This window comes from Girardinichthys multiradiatus, chromosome 8 (genome assembly GCF_021462225.1).
Source record: "Girardinichthys multiradiatus isolate DD_20200921_A chromosome 8, DD_fGirMul_XY1, whole genome shotgun sequence".
Taxonomy (NCBI): Eukaryota; Metazoa; Chordata; class Actinopteri; order Cyprinodontiformes; family Goodeidae; genus Girardinichthys; species Girardinichthys multiradiatus.
In genome coordinates this window covers 1,017,814-1,040,559 of record NC_061801.1, presented here as the reverse complement: position 1 = coordinate 1,040,559, position 22,746 = coordinate 1,017,814, and the positions used below count along the sequence as shown (strand labels likewise).

At 39.3% G+C, this 22,746-nt stretch overlaps 1 protein-coding gene across 1 annotated transcript in view; it reads right to left on the bottom strand.

Annotated features, from left to right (window-relative positions):
• gfra2b (GDNF family receptor alpha 2b) overlaps window positions 1-22,746 on the bottom strand; it is a 380,025-nt gene that overhangs the window by 18,124 nt on the left and 339,155 nt on the right. The window contains exon 9 of the mRNA XM_047373569.1: window positions 7,944-7,991. Coding sequence (XP_047229525.1) covers window positions 7,944-7,991 — 48 coding nt within the window. The remainder of the gene's footprint in view (window positions 1-7,943; window positions 7,992-22,746) is intronic.

Below are 22,746 nucleotides of genomic sequence, written 5' to 3'. Positions count from 1 at the left end.
GAGGTTCATAAAGCCTTTTGGAAGTGTATACATGAATGTGATATTAAACTAATCAATAATAAACAGGAGGGAATTGTTGAAAAAATGTATATAAGTTATCATTTAGTTTAAATCATGTTTATGTTTGAAGTTCTACTATATGTTGGGACCACAGAGCCATGGGTTTTCAACACTAAAACTCCGGTACATACTTTCCTGGAACCTTTCAAAATAAAGTGCATTAACCTTCTTCCAGCACAGCCAGGAAAGGGGGTAACTGCGGACTTCCTGTGGCGCCAATACCCAAATAAAAGCCCCACCTTTCCACAAGTCTTTCTCTTCCATACGGCCTCCCAGAGGGACCGGTCAGGAGGGAACAAAGCGCGCTGAATGTCTTTTGCTGGCAAAAATACATAAATTCAACTGGATCCAAGGACCGATCACCGATCATTTGCAAAAGTTAAGTAGAATTAAATACTGTCTGTGTATCCGATATTTTCATTCATGAACGGGGAAATTAAGGTGTAAGAGTTGCTTACATTTTCTCTTCGAGGCCCCACAGAAGCAAACGGTGTTTCGAGAGAAGCCGGTGGAGAAGCTGTTTCGACAAGCCGAGTCTGGAGGAAAGACGACGGCCGCAACCGTGTTTACGGTAACGAACAGCTGGTCACCTTCTGATCGGGAGAAACTGAGGAAGTTAGCGGGAAGCTAACCTTTGTTCACAGAACAAACGCACCTTCGGATCGAAAGAAACTGAAGAAGTTAGCGGGAAGCTAACTCTTTGTTCACGACGGATATCTTCTTCAAACTTCGCCCTTGGACAACATTCACTCAACAGGGTCAGAGGTTGGGTTTTGGGCAGATTAACAGATTGGTTTAGGATTAAATGATCTAAACGTTTTCATGTTATGAAGTTTGTTTTGTGGAACTCGGCTATCTTGGTGCTAGCAGGCTACCTGTAGCACCCAGGCCGGTTCGTGTTCTTTGTATGTTTTGAAGCTAAGATAAACTTTATTTAAAGGGTGGTTTTAACCAGAACATTGCTCATAACGCGCCGTCAGCGCTTATGCATTTTAACCCTGGTATTTTAAAGGTATGTGTTGATTCTGGCGCTAAGCTACCTCTAGCTTAGCACTTTAGCTAGCTTCTTTGTTAGTCCAACGGCCAGCCGGCAAGAACACGTGTGCTAGCATTAAGGCTAGTCAACAGAAAGGTTGTTAGTTTTCAAACTAGTGAATAATAGTCCCTGAACATCATTTGCTAGAGTTGATAACTAAGTAAACACCATTAAGCCCCATTTCTCCAGAAAGATTTGGCTCTTTTCCAAAATACTCAATAATATTTCTTCAAATATTACTTTAATAAATGAAGGCAGTTAATTAGACACCGTTGAGAATTAGTCATCCAGGAGGTTGGTTTTATTCAGCAGATCATTATTTAAAACATTATTTTATTAAAATAATATTTAATCTGATCTTGCATTGTGAAGGGTTGTCTAAAGGTTGCTGATTATTTTCTAAGTTAGTTCCAAAACTAACTCAACTTCACTTCCAGATTCTTCAAGATAATCCTTGGTTCTCAAACATAAACATTGCATGGTAATGTTGCATCACTCTTTTTGGTCATGATTTCTAATCATCTTTAATCAACTTGTTGATCTTGTACATAGTCCATTAGTCTTCATTATTCTTTAATTCTGCTTGGTAGTTTAGTTGGATTGTTTTAGCATAGTAAATAGTTTGTTGATTGAAATATGTTTGACTTTGAGTTGACTTATTTTTGTTAATAAATTATTGTATTTTAACAAATTGTGTGAATTCATTCCATATGTGTGCAGAGTTTATGCTGTTCAATAATGCCTGAGCTCGTCTCACACCTTTCTATTCTGTCCTAATACCATCGCCGTAATGGGGCTGGTAGTCACAGGACAATCCTTAACAGACCGGAATATTATTTGGTAAAATATTAATATTAAAATATTAATATTAAATATTAAATAATATTCTCAGATTCATATTTACAACATATAGTTAAGATGACTCCTGTGATTGCTTCTTAGTGTGAAAAAGTGTTTGTGGAAGGTTAAGAAATGCGGTGTGGAGTGGATCAATCTCTGGACATGACAAGCTTATACCATATATGGGAATGACTACTCTTTTAAGTTGAAATCTCTGTAAGAATTGGCTGAACCGATTCCCGCTTTTTGCTTGTAGGAATGTGAGTTGTAAATAAAAGGCTGGTGCAAGGATTTTCCCTTTGTGAGAAGGAAGTCGCTATTCTGGCAGAGGACTGTCACCCTTGCAAGTCAAACTCACTTGGTTCACTTGTGACTTTAATTACACTTGTCTGTATTTATCAGCTTTATAACTCTAACAGCTTTGGTTTGAATTTGTTGTTATTGTAGCTCCTAAGGCATTCATTTAACTCATTTTTTATACTTCCTTTTTGACCGTCCCATTTGGAGTCTCTTTAAATCACGGTGTCAAACGTAAGGCCTGCGGGCCACATCCGGCCCGCCAAGGGGTTTAATCCGAACCAGGGGATAAATGCATTATCATTACTCAATACTGATTATTGAAAAAAACAATGAACTTCATTTTATTGAAAACCTGCAGTTCCTATACAGTCCACCAGGGGCACTGTGTTTTAGTCAGAGCAGACAACATGATGCAATACTGGGCCGGAACTAACAGCAGATGGTAGCACTGAGCTTTTCCTGCGGTGAAAGCCAGCTACCTAATTGCTAGCCAAATAGCGTTTAGCATCAAAGCCGTACTGTGGAGGGAGTGTTCATCAAAAACTGCATGCTGAAGGCTGCCAAAATTGGCAGATTTGGACAGCCAACTGAAACGCAAAGTGTAGTAATTTCTACTATTTTCTGTTGCAATTAATGAGAGTACTAATATTGCCGACGTCGCCCAACTGGCCATTTTCATTCGTAGAGTTGACAAGACTTTGACAGTCACAGAGAAGTTTCTCGAGGTGGTGCCTATGACCGGCGCCACGACAGCTGAAGACATTTTCCGCTTCGTCGTTGGAGAGCTGGACAGAGTCGGGGTGGACTGGTCCCGCGTTGTAAGCCTGGCTACTGATGGTGCGCCGTCAATGATCGGAAAAAAGCCAGGTGTTGTGACAAAGTTCAGAGAGAGTGTACAAGACACAAATAAAGGGGGTGATTTTTGGACATTTCACTGTATTTTGCATCAGGAGGTATTATGCTGCAAGTCGTTAAAAATGGATCATGTCATGGAGGTGGTTGTCCGAACTGTTAATTTCCTCCGAGCCAGAGTTCTCAAACATTGTTAGTTTGACAGCCTTTTCAGTGATTGTAACATTGCCCATGGTCTGCCATACCACACTGAAGTTAGATAGTTAATCAGAAGTGCTGTGCTGAAGCGCTTCTTTGATCTACGTTGGGAAATTGGACAGTTCATGGAGAAAAAAGGAAACCCTGTTGAGGAATTACAGTGCCCACTATGGCTGCAGGACCTTGCATTTATGGTTGATATTACAGGGCACTTGAATAATCTGAACAAAATGTTGCAAGGACGCAAAATTTGTAGCAGTATTATGACTGCATATATGTGCATTCAAGTTAAAGCTCACGTTATGGGAGATGCAGATGGCATTTAGTGACCCTGCTCATTTGCCCTGTCTAAGAGATTTGTGCGCAGCAAGCGTTAATCCTTACGTGAAACGGTACAAAGACACAATTTAACGGTTGCTGAGGGAGTTTGAGAAACGATTTCAGGTACTTGGTGAACTCAAGACAGAATTCTCAGCAAGGAACCCCTCTGACAGATTGAGTCTTTTGGCTAATCCTCCTTCATACTGGCCGAGGTTGCTGAAACACTCCTTCCTGTAGTGCTTCGCGCAAATGAAGAAGACTTTCCCCACTGATGTTGGCACGTTTCCATGAAAAATAAAATTTAACCAGGCACACCGAAGAGGTTCGGATCCAGGGGGACGGTGTAGTGACTGGTGTGGGTTAATACACCCGACAACAGCACATTTAGATTTTTCCGCTTGCTGCTTCGACATCCTTCAACTTGAACTAAAGAATACTGTGAGAAAAAAATGGTGGATTCCCTGGATTGGTTAGCCAAAAGTCCATGACCATCTTTAGAAGTTCCAAGGAAAATACTGTGATGTAAAAGAATCTAAATATTTTATTGCAGGATCTGGAGTGACTAAATTCAAATTTTCTAGATTTTCAAAGACTCCCAATACACAAAAAATGTGTCAAAGAGCTAAAAAGGTGGATTTTGAATATGTCCCCATAAAATAGAATCCCCTCGGAATACCACTAAGTGTGGCCAGCCCTAAGGCCCTACATGAGCGTGTCATGAAAATGTGAGTCTAAAGTTTTACATGAAAATTGGGGCCCAGGCCGCCATGGGACCGCGGAGGTGGAAAACCCTTCCCTGCAATTTAATGACACACCCACACCCCAAGTCCCTACATGAGTGGCAGTGTGATGAAGCGGGCGAAGGGAAGTGTCATGGGATGGGGAGGGAAGAACTGGCGGGCAAAATGCTTTCCCAGGTAGCCAGCTCCCTGGCTGACCCCATTAGGCACTCCTGTTTGCTGTGTTCAATATTTCTAATTTTAACCTCAAACAATTTACAGTTTGTTTTTTTTACCATGACTGTAAATTGTCACGATGTGGTTTTGGGTTGGACCAAAGCGCAGAAAAGAGCTCGGGAGCAGCATTTTAAAGCAGTCTTCGGTTTTATTCAAAATATCAAAACCATAACAAAAACACACTGCAGGTACTGACCAGAGTCTGAATTCAAACAACTTACTGACACTGCAGGGACATGGCAAGGACGAGGGTTGCAAGCGTGAATGAACAGGCAGAACAGAATGTGAACAAACAGAGGAACCAGTAGGGAACAAAGAGCACAGACCAACTAATATACAGAGAGACATGAGAGGGGAACAAAGGGCAGATAATCAAAGAAACAGGAAACAGGTGTGACATGGATGCAGGGAGACAGAGGGAGCAGGAGAACCTAATTGAACTAAATGAGGAAAAGGACTAATGACAAGATAGTGAGCAGACCTAAAAAGAAACTATAAACCAATACTGAAAGAACAAACTGTGAATGAGACAGAGGAAGTGAGGACAAGAATAAAAATAAACAATAACGAAAGCTAACCTATAAAGGAGGGACTGGAGAATAAAGATAAAGAGAACCAGACTGGGAGGACTAGGAAACAAAGACCGAATACAGTGCAACTGAAGCGTAACAGAAAAAGAAACTAATAAGCAGAAGAGTGCAAGGGGGAGAACAAATACCTAACCACAAATAAAAACAAAGATAAACCAGATGGGGAACTAAACTAAAGAACCCAAGGAAAACAGAGCACAATAATAATCATAATAATAATAATGGCAACAGTGACAACAAAGAAAACCATACTAAGTCATAAGAAAAACAATAACTAAAGGAGCTATGAATGAGGGAGGAGAGAAAACACAACCAAATGCTCAACATAACACAAGGCCACCACAGAGTCCAAAAAGATGACAGATCCTGACATAAATATTATCTGTCAGGGATCCACCCCACCTACATATAAAACAAGAACTGATGTGCACACAGAGAACAAAAGACACATACTCAGAATCCCAGAATGCACAGCATTAACCCATTTTCAAGAGAGCTCCTACAAAGTAGGGGTTTCCCCCCAATTGCTGGATTCCCTCTAATGTCATAGAGGTATAAAAGAATAAGTGCAAAAGCGTTCTTCCTCTTTTTTTTTCTGAGATACTGGGGGGACCTCCACGCATGGACGTCTTGATCTTGCTAGTCGAGTAAAAGACTGCATCTTCAAAAATAAACTTTGGATCCAAAGTGAAGTATGGCCTGCTATGTGCGTATCTGGTTACTGAACCTCGGCTGAAAATAGGGCTTGCCGCCTAAACCTCCTGCAAAAACAACCTCAGAATAGATTCTCAAAGAAGAAAAGAGTCTGTCTCTAATTACGTCGACAAAGCAGGTGTCCCCACTGTCTGAAGAAGATGGCACTGAAACTGCAGCTCCATGTGCTGCCCCTAGACCACCCAGCCACTAGACCGTGAGTGGCTGCCATGCCACTCACTGGCCCATCAGACATGATGAATCCAACGTACTTTACTATTCATCAGATCGGTTTGAAGTAAGAGGTTCTATCTGGGCAGAGATAATTAATTAATTTGGATAAACCAATTAAAATATAGTTGTTTTTATTGTGTTTTGCTTTGTTTTGTTGTGCTTTAAATTGTTAGGGCCGGAAGCTATCGGTGTTACAGGCTGTGTTTTAGAAAGTCACTATACTCTGACACCATGAGCTTATTCCATTTTGTCTATGTTCTTTTTTCTCTTACTCTCATTAACCAGCATAAATAAATGGCTGCATAGTCATTAGAAACGGGTGAAATGGTAGTTGCTTATCCTGACTGCTAATGCTAAAGCTCTGCTAATGTTAACACAGTGGCAACCAATAGCTCCATTTGTTTACAACACAGCTGTTCTTTTTGAGCTGTGATTAGCTGTAGCATGCTGCCAGCGCTCATACACACATTGATATTTGTAGTAGTGGTACTTAAAGGAACATGTGGGACTTAGAGGGGTTGCCATATAGCGCCATAGTCGTTTTGTTTGATGTTAGCTGAGCTGTTAATTGCGGATGTGTCATCGCCCCGCCATACACCCATTTGCCATCTTTTGAGTCAATTACTCCATTCAATCAGTCACTGTGATAGCTAGTTGACACAGCATTAAACAGATCAATTGTCCAAATTGTTTTTGATTTCACAATCAGAAAATGATTTTTGAAACTTTGTTATATACATATATTTTTTTTATTTTCCCTTCTGATTGGCATTGTGAACTGGTTGTTTAATCACCAAGCAATTGTTCTTCTTAATTAGTTTAAAGCTAATTTGGTGAAATTCCCCAAAACAAAATTGGCTCTTAAACATGTTAGCACTGAACTGGGATACCACTGCTAGTTATCAATGTTTCAGTTTTTTATTATGTTTTTATCATCAGTAATACTTATTATTCTTTTCTCTTTTTTTGTTTTGTTGAACACAGTGAACATACTAGTCTAGTTAAATTGTTTGTCGACTGGAAACTAAAGTAATTTGTTAATAAATTCTTGTATTTGGTGGAGAAGTCTATTGTTCTATAATACAGCACTTTAGCAGGCAGGTATTCATTGAACCATAACTGACAGAGTCTGAGAGCTGTTTGACTATTAATTCCTGATAATCAGGTGGTGTTCTGATTTGTTCATTTTTTATAAAATGACTTGTTAATAATTGCCTTTTGCACTTATTAGTGGTTATTCATAGCCAAACCAAACTTTTGTTGCACAACATATCGGAAGTAAAAGCTTGAAAAAAACAACTGAGTTTTTTTTCCCCAAAATCTATTGAAAATATGTTATATTGTGGATTTTAACTGTTTATTACATCTGTGACAAATTTAGCATTGATTTTTGTAGATTCTACATGTTATTGACTGACATTGTATGTGCATTTAATTAACTACCTTGGGACTTTTAAACTTTATGCCCAGGTACCCCAAGCTTGTAAATTCTACTTTGGGAAAGAGAACACCTGCAAGCAGAGAGAGACGAGGCCCAAGAGTGCATGATTCAATAATGCTGAAAGAAAGTTTAAACATAAGGAAAATGATTTACACATGGTCAAAGGATATTTGCTGGTGTTAAATGTGAGGGGAGAACCAGTTAAAAATAGGAGCAGTAGAGCACACCTGTAGCAAGCAGGATCTTGTAAGTGCACAGAACAGCCTACACATCCTAGTGTATTAATAAAGTTTATGATTTAACACGTCTGTGTGCGAGTGGAAGACTCATAAAGTGTGTCTTATTACATGCAGTGTCATAAACCATGTTAGAACCATAATTGTTTTTTTAAAAGACGGAGGGGATTAATTAGAGTGACTCACCTCCTCACACTCAAAGTCATCAGACGGTATGCACTTCTGACCTCCATCCTGAAAAACAACAGGACACGCAGACATAATCACTGTCCAGCCAGTCTATTACTGACTAACATGAAATTAATCTGCATTACTGTACTAATAAAAATAACCAAAGACAGTGGTGTTTAACATGAAAAACTGGTCATACACAACGGTAAAGCTGTGAAGGAATATTTCATGTAAAAGAAAGAGAGGAAAATTAAATGAATGTTTTGTTATACGTAGGGTCCCATGTGGTTGGAAAAAACAGCCAAACAGCCGTTTTCAAATTCTTTTACAAATAAAAATGTAACAAATCTGCCATGTATTTTTATTCAGCAAACCCCACACCCCAAAATATCCCCACAAAGAAACATGGTGGTGGCAGCATCATGCTGTTGGTATTCATTTCTTCATCAGGAAAGGCAGCTGGACAGACTAGATGGCACAGCGGATGAATTGAAATGCAGGCCAAACCTGAAAGAAAACCTGTTAAAAGCTGCAAAGACTGTAGTGTGAATGGTAACTTCTTTGTTCTATTTGTACAAGCCCTAATTATAGTTATATAGTGGTAATAGACCACAGCAACATGTATAACAGCCTATCCCTATTTACTGATAAACAATATTTCATTATCCACGTAAAACAGGGAAGAGTTTGTCTATCAAAGAGGATGTATAATTTCACATGCACTATGCAATAAAATGCAAATTAATTACCTTAAAAATCACACAATGTGATTTTCTGGAGTTTTGTTTTAGATTGTGTCACTCACAGATGAAGGGTACCTATGGTAAAAATTGAAGACTTCGACATTCTTTGCAAGTGGGAAAACCTGCAAAATTGGCAGTGTATCAAATACTTGCTCTTCCCACTGTTTTTATTGAATGAAATGTGGATTTAAAGTCCCAATGTTAGAAAGTTTAAAATAACTTTTTCTGAAATAAAAATTAAAACAATTACAATTTCAATTTTAAAGTATGAAAAGAGCAGGCATGCTGCTTCTGCTGCACAGTTGTGGTCTATTATCTTTTGGGACACATCTCACAGGCATGGCACAAGTATGGCTGCAGAACACAGTTATCCTAATTGAAGATCCCTCTCCTTTTCTATTCCCTTGCTTCAAAAGCCAATAAAAATAAGGTCTGCTTTAGCAAAATACCTTTTAAGTTAGTTCCATTCACACCTATTCATATAGTCTGATTGGGGATGTCTTAGTAAGTTATTTATTTATCTGAACCAATACTAATGCCCTTATATGCATCATGCCTGTGCACCTGTAAGACTGTACAGGCTCAAGGTGCATCACATGGATACTGAAAAGACAACATGATGTCTTTTAGGTATCATTTCTTGTAAATGGTAAAAGTGAGCAGTTTCCTGTTTTTGTTAGTTAATCTCAAATTACTTTTTTTTTTTTTTTTTTACCAAGCCCCTTTACTCTCTGTTTACAATAGTTAGGGGAATAATCACATAAATGAAGTTTGAAATGACTGAACTTCACTTTTTCCTTTAACACACTTCTGCATTCATTTACAATAACAGTGAATATGTACAATATGTAAGTTTTTTTTTTTTACAGGTCTCATTTACGAGTGTGTCGAGTTCACACCCCATTAAGTTCTTCTTCTCCTGGGAAGACAGGATTTTTGACTGTGCAGGTAGATGAAGCACACATTCAGGGTTTTTTATACCTATTTTCATTTGGAAATAGAGGGATCAAAGAATGAGTCTTTAATCTCACATCTGCACTCAGTTCCAGGTTGATTGAGATTCAAAAGTAAATGTTCTGGGATCCATGTGTATGCACAGTTTCATACATTTGGATTTTTTTGTGCTTACACAGTTTTCTTGATTTCAGCGTATGGCAGGTTTCATTGGCAAATAAATGCAAATCCCCAGAATCTAAATTTGTCTTTGCCATTAACTTCTCTGCAAATGTTGGAGAATATTTCATTAATTAGCAGTAGGATAATATAAATAGTTTCAAGCTGAAAATTCATGTCATATTCTTTTAGCAAGACCAGTCGAATTATAGGCCTTACGAAAGACTTTTACGCCAATTAAAATAGGCAGTCCCTGAACCTACAGTCCAACTTCCTGTAGTTCTAACAAGCTGTCAACATTCAGTAACTTAGCTCATTAAGTGAAACACATATATATTAACTGCACACAAACTGATGTCTTCAAACCTTTATTTCTGTTATCAGGATTTTCTGCTTACAGCCAATGAAAACAGGACATTTAAGATTAGAATATTACATCAGACCAATAAAAACATGTTCTTAATGCTGAAATGTGGACTTTTTGAAAGATATGTTTTGTTATTTTAAACAAATACTCATAATTTGACAAACAATCCTCATTGGAACACATATTCCAGTTTATTAATTATGACTGTAGTTTCATTCTAAATAATGGCAGAAGTGAGCAGAAACACCAGAGCTGTCTGTGTCTCTGAACAACAGCAGCAAATATACTGCAACCAAGCATGAAACATATCAGGAGCATTTAACTCAGAACAAAAGAGATGTGATGCTGTGTGGATCTGTGGAGCATCACACACAGCAGTGGGCACGTCCACTCAATCAGCTGTCTAATGCATCAGTTTGCAGTGATAAACACTGTTGAGATTCAGAGACAGATTAGATTAGCCTTTTGTGAAAGAACATATTTGATTATAGCTTAATTCCAATGCAGAGTCTGAATGATGACAGTTTTTTGTGTTATTTTGCAGTACTAGTGGCCTTTATTTTTCTCATTATTTCAACAGTAGGTTGAAGAAAGTGGGGAGACATGCAGGAAAGGATGCCTGGGCCAGGAGTAAAAATGGACTGCATTGAGGAATGAAGCCTCTAAATATGGGTTGCATGTTTTATCCTTGCGATGACCCTTACGATCCTTGGGTTTTAATTTGTGTTTGTTCTCATCCATGCCCTGTTGTTAAATGTGTTCCTTATACTTGCCATATTCTATTCATTTATCTATGTTCTTTAGTTCCTGCCTTATTAGTTTTTCCTTTCTGTATTGGTTTCCTAGCTCATTATTGTGTACTTCGGAAATTAGAAAGGGGCCCATATGCAATTTTTTCATGCCAGTCAGAATGGGCCAATTCCGATCTTTTCACTTCCAACTTAACGCAGGGATGAAGACATCCATTATTACTTCCAGAAACAGTGCTGCTGTGTGACATCTACATTCTCCTATGCACAAGGGCGTAATTTGCAGGGGGGGTTGGGGGGGTTATGACCTCTCCAAAAATCTGATTCAGTCCATATAACTCCTCCAATAAAATAAAATCGTTCTGATTCACAAATACCATATATCCTGCATGGATAACTTGTTGATTTGCCTTTATTTTCATTTGCCAGCAAAATAGTATCATCATTTCGTAATGTAACGCACCCCCCCCCCCCCCCCCCCCACTCTGCCCAAAAACTTGGTATCGCCCAAGCATTCACCACCAAGCATTCACAGTTTGCTGTACTTTTGATTCACTCGCTGGTGAGGGTGGTTGTAGGCAGGCAGACAATAATTTTTCACTGTTGGTCGACAACCCCTTGTAAAAAGAGCAAAAATCTATATGAGGTAAATATATATGTATTGTTAAGTCAGCTGATGATTTGTTTTCTATCTAGCCCGCTCGCACATGCCCATTCAGAATGGCAGTGCATGTAGACTAGCTCCAATATACAGTGGTACTGTAGCGGTATTATGGAATCAGAGTTTGAAACATTCTTTCTGGGGTGCCAGCCAGGTCTCACTCCTGACATATTTATTCTGCAATCCAAAATCCAGCACAAGGGAAAAAAAGCAGAGACATGCTCATCACCCGAAACATTGATGGAGAATCACCCAACAACCACAATTTAATTGTCCCCAGCAAAAAACAACAAAAATCAATAATAGTCTATACAATAAGAATTAACTCAGTTCAGTCAAATTCAGTTCAAACAAAATTAAGCCAGTCCAATCCATCCAAAAAACTAATAGAAGAAAAAACTCCATTTCGTGTTTTTTATACACGCACAAGGAAGCAAATCAAACACTGTCCTCTGCGGCTCATAAAGTTAGACAACCTGTATCAGCATCTTTAAGCTGACAGGTTGTTTTGTCACTCACGGTACCGGCGTTTTGAAACACTAGATCCAAATGGTGAGCTTCTGATGTGAGCCAGACGAACTCTCAGGTAATCCAATATCTGCTTCTGTTGTCTCATGAACTGTCAATGCCACACACTCCACTGCCACGCATCATTTCTCCCAGCAGCGATCCAACCGGAAAACAACGCTTTTTCCGCCGGAGAACGCACGTCATAAAAAAAGAAATGGGCGTGGAGGTGAACAAAATGCGTGTCCAATCAGGCCGCCACAGTACCCAGGTGCTTTGTTAGACCTGTCACTTGGACCTCTGGGGCTGAAGCTCCAGATGTTTTCAGAACAGCCCCGAATCTCATGAAAAAAGACATTTAGGAGTTTATGTCTGTTAAAAAGATGCATTAAGCTCTTAAAATGACAGACCAAACATTTTTATTTAAAAACAATCAGATTAGTTTCTATTGTGTTCCATATAATCACTGCCTGTTCCACCCAACCTGACAATGAGTCTAAAGGAAAAGAAGACAAAAGAGGTTATTTGCGCACACGCAACTACGTGCAAAGGCTAAGGCAGACTGGCAATTTGTCTATTCTGAAGAAGCCCAGAATGGCTGTTTAGTCTAGGAGCGTTGGCCTGCCTCAATAATTACCTGAAAAGTTACACTTAGAACATCAAACAGCTCTACAATAGGGGAGACGTCTCATTTCAGAGCAGCTGTGGAGCCAACCAGAGAGTGGGAGCCTGGTGGGTGTGCGCGCCCAGGAACAGGTGGAAGCAGAGCGGCTTAACCCAGACTGAAGTTAGCGTTAAACCTGAGAGCTGGCTCAGAATTGGCTAACTGTAAGCTAGCACAAATCACTTATTCACCCAGCAAGGCATGAGGTAGAGGTTCACTAATGAGCATCATCAGGGTCATGATGAGGGACTTTCACCTGAGCTACAGGTAAAGTTAAATGGGCTGGCCATGATAGAAAACAGTAGAACCCTCTCTGTGAGCTTCTACCGGGATCTGCATCATGATGTGAAAAATATCTGATCCTTTACCTTGGTCAAAATCAAAGTATTTAATCTTAAAGATACTAAACACATGAAAAGGTCCTTCAGATCACCACATAGCATCTCATGGCTGCAGCCAGTCCTATAGTCCAGTTCTACATGTAGACAGAAGAAAGTGTTCTGCAATAAACCAGGAAAATATCTCCTGGTTCCAGTAAGACATAGTAGAAAGAGCAAAAGTAAGCCTCCCTCCTCTCTTTCATATAATCTAACCTTAACATACAGCTCTGGGTTGTTTAAAGGTGCAGAATTCATGAGAAATAAATCATAGTTAATCACAGGTGGACCATTAATTAGTTAACTGTTTTCTTTTTTCTAAATAATACATGTAATATTTAATATATAAACTAATTTCATTAGAGAAGGATACAGTTTTACTCAATGTAATACATACATAGCACTGTATACCTTTATTAATAATCATATTATTACTACTGATAACAGGACAAGAGGTAAGACTCCAAGAAAGGTCCAGGATGAGGCTCTATGTTCTATTTTAAAACAACTTTTTCTCTACAGAAAGTGTTTAATAGTAAAGACTGAACTAATGGCTCAGTGGAGAACAACATACTAAGTGGAATGAAGGGCTGAAGATGGCAGTAAAACAATAGGTTCATGAAAGAAGGAACATATTTTAATGAAATGGAGGGATAGCTCACAGCATACGTAAAATAAATAAATATGTTTACCATTACATTAAAATCTAAGAAAATACATGTTTTACCAGTTTTCTTTTTAGAAATGTTTAGAAATGTAAGAAATTATAACAATGGAGCCTCAGGGGTGTGTGTGAGAGAGAGAGTAAAACTTAAAAAAAGTCATTTACATAGATGAGAAAAGAAGTTTGAGCCACAGTAAATATAGTTTCTCTGAGTTAATATTTACTGTAGTTGATATAAGTAATGCATTTTTCTCTGTACCTATAGATAAAGATAGTCAGTTCTGGTTTGCATTCACCTTTAAGGGAAAAAGATATACTTATACCAGACTACCTCAAGGCTACTGTGAAAGTCCAACTATATACTCTCAGGTAATGAGTGCAAGTATGGCCAAGTTTGACCCTCCAGGAGGTAGTCAGGTTTTACTATATGTTGATGATGTGCTATTAGCCTCTCCTGATGAGGAAACCTGTAAAAATGACACAATAGCATTATTAAAACATTTAGCAGAAGAGGGACACAAAGTCAGTAAAAAGAAAGTTCAGTTGTGTAAAAATGAGGTTAAATACTTAGGTCATAATCTTAGCGCAGGGGTACACACAATTGTAGAAGAAAGAAAGACTGTAATATTACAAGCTCCAAAACCAGTAAAAAAAAAGCAAATGATGTCCTTCCTTGGACTAACTAATTATTGTAGAAACTGGGTGCCAAATTATGCAGAAATAGTAGCTCCATTAAACAAATTAATGTATGAGGAAGAGCTGAAAATGACGTCTGAACTGAAATGGAGAGTAGAAGCTGAAGATGGAATTCAACATGATTGTCAAGAATTAGCAGGAAAACTAGAAGTGGTTTGCAGGATCATGAAATAGTTTGTAGATGGTTCCTCTAAAAAAGATGAGAGAGGGACGATACAAACAGGATATGCGTTGGTGACAAAAGATACAGTGTTAAAAGAAATGCAACAACAAAGCCCACTACAGGAGATAGAAATGTGGAAAAAACATGGAGCTGCATTAAAAGATGAAAACTATATTTGACCAGATAATAAACCTGTCCTACCAAATAACTTATATAAATGGGCGGCAATATTGAGCCATCGTGTTTCACAATGTCTCAACATGGAGGAAGGTTAGGACAGATATATTAATATTATATAACATATGGATTTAATTCTTAATTCTTATTAAAAAAAAATTGTAAAACATGTTTAACATGTGCAAAACATAATCCACAAGGGAATTTAAGACCACGAAGGGGACAATTTCCAAACCCAAAATATCCTTTCCAAACAATTCATAAACCACAGTGAAGGGAAAAAGTTCTGTTTAGTCATTATAGATGCATTTTCTAAATGGATAGAACTATTTTCAACTAAACTTCCAGATGCCTTGACTGTAGCAAAAGCACTATGTAAATATATCATTCCCAGATATGGGATTCTAGAGAAAATATATAGTGATAATGGAGCCCATTTTGTAAATCAAATAATAAAGAAAATAGGAATTATGTTTCACATAAATCTGAGAAACCTTTGCGCTTACCATCTTCAAAGTGCTGGATTAGTGGAAAGAATTAATGGGACTATAAAGAACCGCCTGAAAAAGTGTATTGAAGAGACAGGAAGACTATGGACATAGTGTCTGGATCTAGTAAAACTATATATAAACATTACAAGAACCTCAGGGCTAACACCCTATGAAACGTTATTTGGAAGACCATACAGATTACCACAGTTAAAAATCAGTGGGAGTTAGATGAAGAAGCTAACCTAGCTGATTACATGAGGAGTATGTTAGAAAAGCAACAGAAACAAAATCAAACTATTGAGGAATGTTCTATTTCCCAGCAGGAAAACCAACTAGTGGAATGTTAGGGTTTTTACTACTTTTTATATTGTTTATCACTTGTGTCTGCTCTAAGTGCTTTCTTCCCCCACATGTCATAGACAAAGAGATAAGAGAGAAGGGTGAGTTATGCTATTATCAGCAACATCTAGGGACTGGCACCAATCCTCACTCCTTTCTCTCAAATCAAGACACATAAACCCTAACCTCTCTGACCCCACACACACACACACACACACACACACCCACCTTGAATGTTGTTTGAACTGTGTGTGACCAAGCATGTATAAATAAAGAGGGAGGAGTGTTAATACTTTGTAGTCTGCACTGCAGAGAGTGACCTACTCTTGCAAGTAAAACTGACTCTGTGTCGTTCCTTACCTCTGAGTTGACTAAATAATACCTATCATTAATTTGGTCCTTCGGAGCCGGATATTATAAGAATTAAACTGATTTTATCTTTCTTTGCAGTGACTGGCGGATCTCCGGGAACAGCCTGACGTCGAATTAAGCGCTGCTGCACAGCCTGGTGGCTGAAAGTCCCGGTGTGTGACGTTCGCACCTGGCCGGTGGATTGTTGTCTTGCTCGATGCCATGGTGACTCTGGAGGTCCGACAGTCACCTAGAAGTCAACTATGAGGTGAGATAGTTTTAAAATACAATACATGAGATAAGAGTAAGCGCTATATAAATGAAAGAAGAAAAGTATTTAAAAGTCGTTTGGTAGTGTGTCGCCACAAGGACACTGCATTGGAAAGGTTTTATTTCGCCGCAAAGAAATAGTGATAAATTTAGGTAGTTATCTCGCCGTAAAGAGATTAAAAGCGACTAGACGCCGTAAAGTGAACTGGATAATTTGGTTGGTAACATTCCGCCGGAAAGGAAAGAAATTAAGTGTTGAATAATAAAGAGAGCTCATAAACTAAGCTAGGTCGACCATACATATTGCTGAAGGGACATAAATATGTTAAAATACTAACTGTGTGAGTATTGTTGTGTGTGTTTGGAAGACTAAGCATTTTGGAAGAATCTTAGTAGGATTCTGCTGGTCTTGTGTTTTCTTTTGCCCAGAATAGAAAGACGTATTGGTGATTCTTGGAGATAAAGGTCGGGTTTAATCCCAGAAAATTAACACCGCTGCGAATTAGTCGCAGTAGAAGGGCGTGTTACTGTCCTCTCCTTGAATCTCATGCCAGTGAACTTCTATCTGGGACATTTATAGTATTGTGAACTAAAATTAAACATCATGGGGAAGAAACAAAGTAAAGTAATTAACTTAGAAGGAGATGTAAAGTTTATGGAGAATTATGTAAAAGGAGCAGGTATGATCTGTCATAGATGGAATAAAAAACATGGTTTCTTGGGTAAACTAAATATTAACGATATCTTAAAATTGCAAAGGGATTTAAAATTAGAAATAATGAATACCAAGAAACCAACTAAAAAGGAACAGAGAAAGGTCGAGTATAAATTCTCAGACAAATGGCTGGAACAAAGTAAATTAAGAAACATGCAGAGGCAAGATAAGGAGGAGAAGCGACAGGAGAAGCTGACAGCTGCAGTCTTGGTGCGCCCACATGAGGAAACAGTGGTCGCATCCAGACAGCGAGGTGTTCAGCCCCCTGCCGTGCAGACAGCAGGACAGGAGGCTGGAGCACAACAAATTGGAGGAGAGATGGAAGGCGCTGTAGCAGTTCCTAAAACTCCTATAAGTAAGCAAGAAAAATTAAGTAATCCTTCTAAAACAGAAGAACAGAGCTCTTCTAGTGAGCCCTGGTCTCCTAATTCCTGGTGGGACACAGGAGTGCGAACTAGGAGTAAAAATAAGAAAACTACCCCCAGCATATACCCAGGCAAAGCCTTAATGGCTCATGAACAGAAATTTCATCCATCTGAAATAAATTTAGAGGGAGACACATTCCCTCTAGTTGAGGTAGCAAATCCAAACATAGGTGACGCTAATCACCGACAGCCGCCAACTATTCTAGTATATAGACCATGGACACAGGAAGACAGAACTGCTGCTTTAAAAGGTATCCCATCGATACAAGAAGGCGTGGAAGAATTTCTAGACGCTGTTACAGAACTCAGAGGAAGTTTTCATCTTAATGGCAGAGAGATGCTCCAGTGTTTTACCCAGCTGTTTGGTCATCGCTGGTGCAGAGTAGCAGGAGGTTTCACTGGATGCGATAATAATGGTGACATATTAGCACATAATTCACTAGATTTAAGGGACGCCTTACGCTTACTCTTTGAAAGAATTCAAAGAGTTTATATACAGACAGCAGATTATGGTAAAATCTCACAATGCAAACAGAAGGATTAAGAGGACCCACAAGATTTCTTGGATAGGATGAGACGTGTTTTTAGAGCAAACTCTGCTATATTATATGATGAAGCAGAGGCAGGAGCCTATCAGCAACAGTTGAAGAGAGCCTTTTTGCAAGGCCTTAAAATTTAACTCAGACGGTATATAGATAAACACTGGGTTCATCAAAATACAGGAACTGTTACACAAGCTTTACAGTATGCGCAGCACGCTCATAAAACACAGAGAGATAGGAAGACAGATACGTTTGGAATGCAAGACAGTTTAATGGCTTTGCATCGCTCAGGGGCAAGTGGGCAAAGAGGACGGAGGGGATTTAGAGGTCACAGAGGAGGAGGAGGAGGAGGGCCACGACACACCTACACACAGAGCAATGTGTGTCTGAGGTGTGGAAAAATAGGGCATTATGCTAGAGAATGTAGGACAATTTTACAAAACCCTGGCGCAAGAGATGAAAACTGCTCATCTGCAATGAGCCAGGACATTTTGCAAGAGAATGTAATGAAAAGCGGGTGTATAACCCCAATTCTACCCAGAATTGACAATTACAGCAACAGCCCCCACCTCCTCCACCACTAGCAGAGAAAAACAGTAGTGAAATGGAAGAAGTTGACATACAAGCAGCACTGGAACTTATAGCACTAAGTAGGACGCAAGATTTGCCATATAAAAACATAATAATAAATGGCAAAGTATATAGCTGTTTGTGTGATACAGGGGCATGTAGAACTGTGCTAACTAAACCTCCACCCGGAATAAAATATTCTAACACCGCAGTGCATGTTAGATCAGCAGCTGGCACATCAGAGGTACATTACCTAAGTGCACCAGTAACAATAACAGAACCTGAGACAAAACTTACTTGTCAGGCTCCTGTTCTGATAAGTCAAAAATGTCCAGTAAACCTGTTGGGAAGAGATCTTATGCAAAAGTTGCATACAAATCTAGTATCAACAGAAACAGGTCTGAAAGCTGTAGTGGAAGAAGATGCCCTAGTCCTAAATGAACTCTCACAGCCACATTATTACTGGTCCCTCGATCTAGGCCCCACACCAACAGCTCGAGAACTGCTGAGGAGAACCAGAGAAAAACAAACTTCCCAGGAGGCACAGTACATGCTAGATACTGAACTCCATGTAACCATGAGATATAAAAATACTCCAGGGCCAGATTATCAGTATGATACTGTTTTTCACAGAGAAAACAATCAGACTGTTACCATACAGCATCTATATGTTGACCCCAAAACAGGGAAATCTTTCACCTCAATCATACTGTCAGGAAGACAGCTTCAACAGTTTAAAGGCAGTACACCTCATCTGTCATTAACTAAACCTGTGGGGGGTCAGTGGAAAGAATTAGAAAACTTTATACAGCGTGCTGAAAGAGGGAGATATGAGGCATTAACAAGCTCTGACTGGAAAGTAGATCCTAACACAGGAATCTGGAAACTCACTCTAGGGTGGATAGTCAAAGTTCATCCAAAGACACATTTGGATGAGGCAAAGTCACAGATACAGGGCCTAGCTGAAAGCAAAGAGAGCAACAGGCACCCTGCCTTAGCTGCTGTCCCACCTGAACTGTGGTCCCAATCATCGACTGATGTAGGACTTATAAAGGGGTTTCCACCATATAAGGTTAAATTAATATCTGAAGAACGGCCAGTAGTTCGCCAGTACCCCTTGAAACCAGAAGCTGAAGAGGGTATTAAGCCAGTAATACAGGATATGTTGAAGTCAGGAATATTAAGGGAAGCACCTGATGCTACATGCAACACACCTATCTTTCCAGTGCAGAAAGTCAGCACAGGAAAGTGGAGGATGGTTCAGGATCTTAGACCGATAAATAAAATAGTGTGACATGCGATTCCAGACGTCCCGAATCCACATACATTACTGCATTCATTAACTCCAGATAAAAAATATTTCTCAGTGGTAGATCTTAGCAATGCTTTCTTTACAGTACCACTGCATGAAGAGTCACAGCATTTATTTTGCTTTCAGTTTAAAGGGAAAAAATACACTTACACCAGACTACCACAAGGCTTCAGTGAAAGTCCACATGTATATACACAAGCCTTAAGATACTCTATGAGCACCTGTGAGGTGCCTGAACATAGCCAAGTCCTGTTGTATGTAGATGATATTCTCATAGCTTCAGACACTCAACAACACTGTGAGGAAGCTACTATAACAGTTCTGAAACATCTCTACCAGATGGGACACAAAGCCTCTAGGGATAAACTGCAGTTTTGCAAGGAGAATGTGATTTATTTGGGGAAATATGTTATCACAACATGGCCGTTCCCTCCTAAGTAGTAGAAAAACAGCCATACAGGAAGACCCAAAACCACGAACTAAACAACAAATGATGTCCTTTCTGGGACTGTGTAACTTTTGCAGAGAATGGCTACCAGACTATGCAGCCATTGTACAACCCTTGCAATCTATGATCTATGGCAAAGACATGACATTAAAAGACAAAATCATAATGATCTATGGCAAAGACATGACATTAAAAGACAAAATCATATGGACTAAGGAAGGAAAAGTAGCATTCACAGAGCTAAAAAATCTGCTTCAAACAACAGTCGGATTATAGCCAGCCTTTCACACTTTGTGTAGATGCATGTAAGGGTCATATGAAAGCTGTATTAACTCAACCATTTGGCTCCAAAAACAGACCTTTAGTATTTTATTCTAAAAAATTGGACTCTGTGGCATCTGGATTTCCAAATTGTCTGCAGAGCTGCATCGCAGCAGCAGAAGCTGTGAAACAGACAGCTGAAATTGTGCTGTGCCACCCACTCACACTGAAAGTTCCTCATTCAGTGTCACTTATATTGCTACAAACTTCACTTCCTTTCTTGACTCATGCAAGGCATATTACGTTGACCTCATTGTTACTCTCACAACCAAATATAACTCTGCAAAGATGTGGTCCACTGAACCCTAGCACATTAATTCCAACAGCAGAAGATGGGAAATCACATTCTTGTAAAACAAAGGTTGAGGAAGACACAAAACCTAGGCAAGATATCTCTCAGACTCCTCTGGAAAACTCACAAATAATCTTTGTAGATGGATCAGCATCAAAAGATGAATATGGAAAAAACAGAGTTGGTTATGCAGTAACCACTGAAACTAAAATTATAGAATCACAGGCCCTGCCCCATACATGCTCAGCACAGACTGCAGAGCTGTATGCTGTTATCAGAGCGTGTGAACTATATGAAGGAAAAATCGTAACCATTTATACAGACAGCCAATATGTATTCAGTTCTGTTCACCATTTTGCTAAAATATGGGAAAATAGAGGGCTTAAAACATCAGCTGAAACAGAATTGACACATTTTAATCTGTTAAAACGACTGCTGTTAGCTATCCAGCTACCTGCAAAGATAGCACTTTGTAAATGTAAAGCGCATCAATCTGATGAAACCATGGAAACGAAGGGGAACACCTTTGCTGATATTTCTGCTAAAATAGCTTCGAGGCTTCCCCTCACTTTGAAAATGTCAGATCTCCTATTTATAGAAACAGATGTGCTGAAAGATTCACAACAATCTGCACCAGCTGCAGAAGTTAAATCTTGGCTGAATAGAGGGGCCATAAAGAAAGATGAAATTTATCATTTGGGAAATAAGCCAATATTACCAAAGAATTTATACAAGACGGCGGCCCATGCGACACATGGGGTTTCCCATGTGTCGAGAGGGGGAATGATACACTTAGTAAATCTACATTTCCATACCATAAATTTTTCTGACTATGCAAAAAACATTTGTAGATCATGTATTATCTGCTGCAAACATAATCCACAGGGGAACATGAGACCCAAAAGAGGCCAGTTCCCAGCAGCAATTCATCCCTTTCACACAATACACATGGATTTCATAGAGTTATCATGGTCAGGGGGAAAGAAATATTGTTTAGTGGTCATAGATGCATTTTCAAAGTGGGTTGAGATGTACCCTGCAAAACACTGTGATGCGCTCACAGTGGCAAAGAGTTTAGTGACACATTACTTCCCCACATATGGTATCCCACAAATCATAAGATCAGATAATGGGACTCATTTTGTAAATAATGTAATAGAACTGTGCTCTAAAGCATTAGGGTTTCAGTTAAAAAACCATTGTTCTTACCACCCGCAATCTGCTGGGCTGATTGAACGAACAAATGGAACAATAAAAAATACATTCAGGAAAACAATGGAAGAAACAGGGAGGCCATGGCCCGAATGCCTATCCCTGGTTAAATTATGGATGAGAATAACTCCAAATCAAACAGGTCTCACTCCATTTGAAATAGTACATGGCAGACCTTTTCCATTGCCATCAGAAATGGATGACATAGGAAAAGCACAGCAGGAAACATCATTAGCTGAATGGATGAATAAGATGTTACAAACAAAAGAAGTACAGTTGTCCAGTAGTCTGCCAGTAAATTCTGCTCCAATTTCACAGAACAACCTGAGGCCTGGAGACCTGGTCCTGGTTAAGACATTCCACAGAAAGGACTGGAGCACCCCCTGCTGGAAAGGGCCATACCATGTTCTCCTGACCACACCGACAGCTCTGAAAATTGCAGAGAGACCATCCTGGATCCACAAGAGCTACTGTAAGCTAATATTGCCGTTACAGGAGCCAAACCAACCGACGGGGTAACAAGGGAAAGACCGTGTACAAAGGGGTTGGAAACCCATATGGTCCAACATCTCAAACCGGCGAAGAAAACAACTGACCTGTGCCCAATTTAGCATGGCTTTTTGTAACGTGTGGACAGCACTGATAAGCC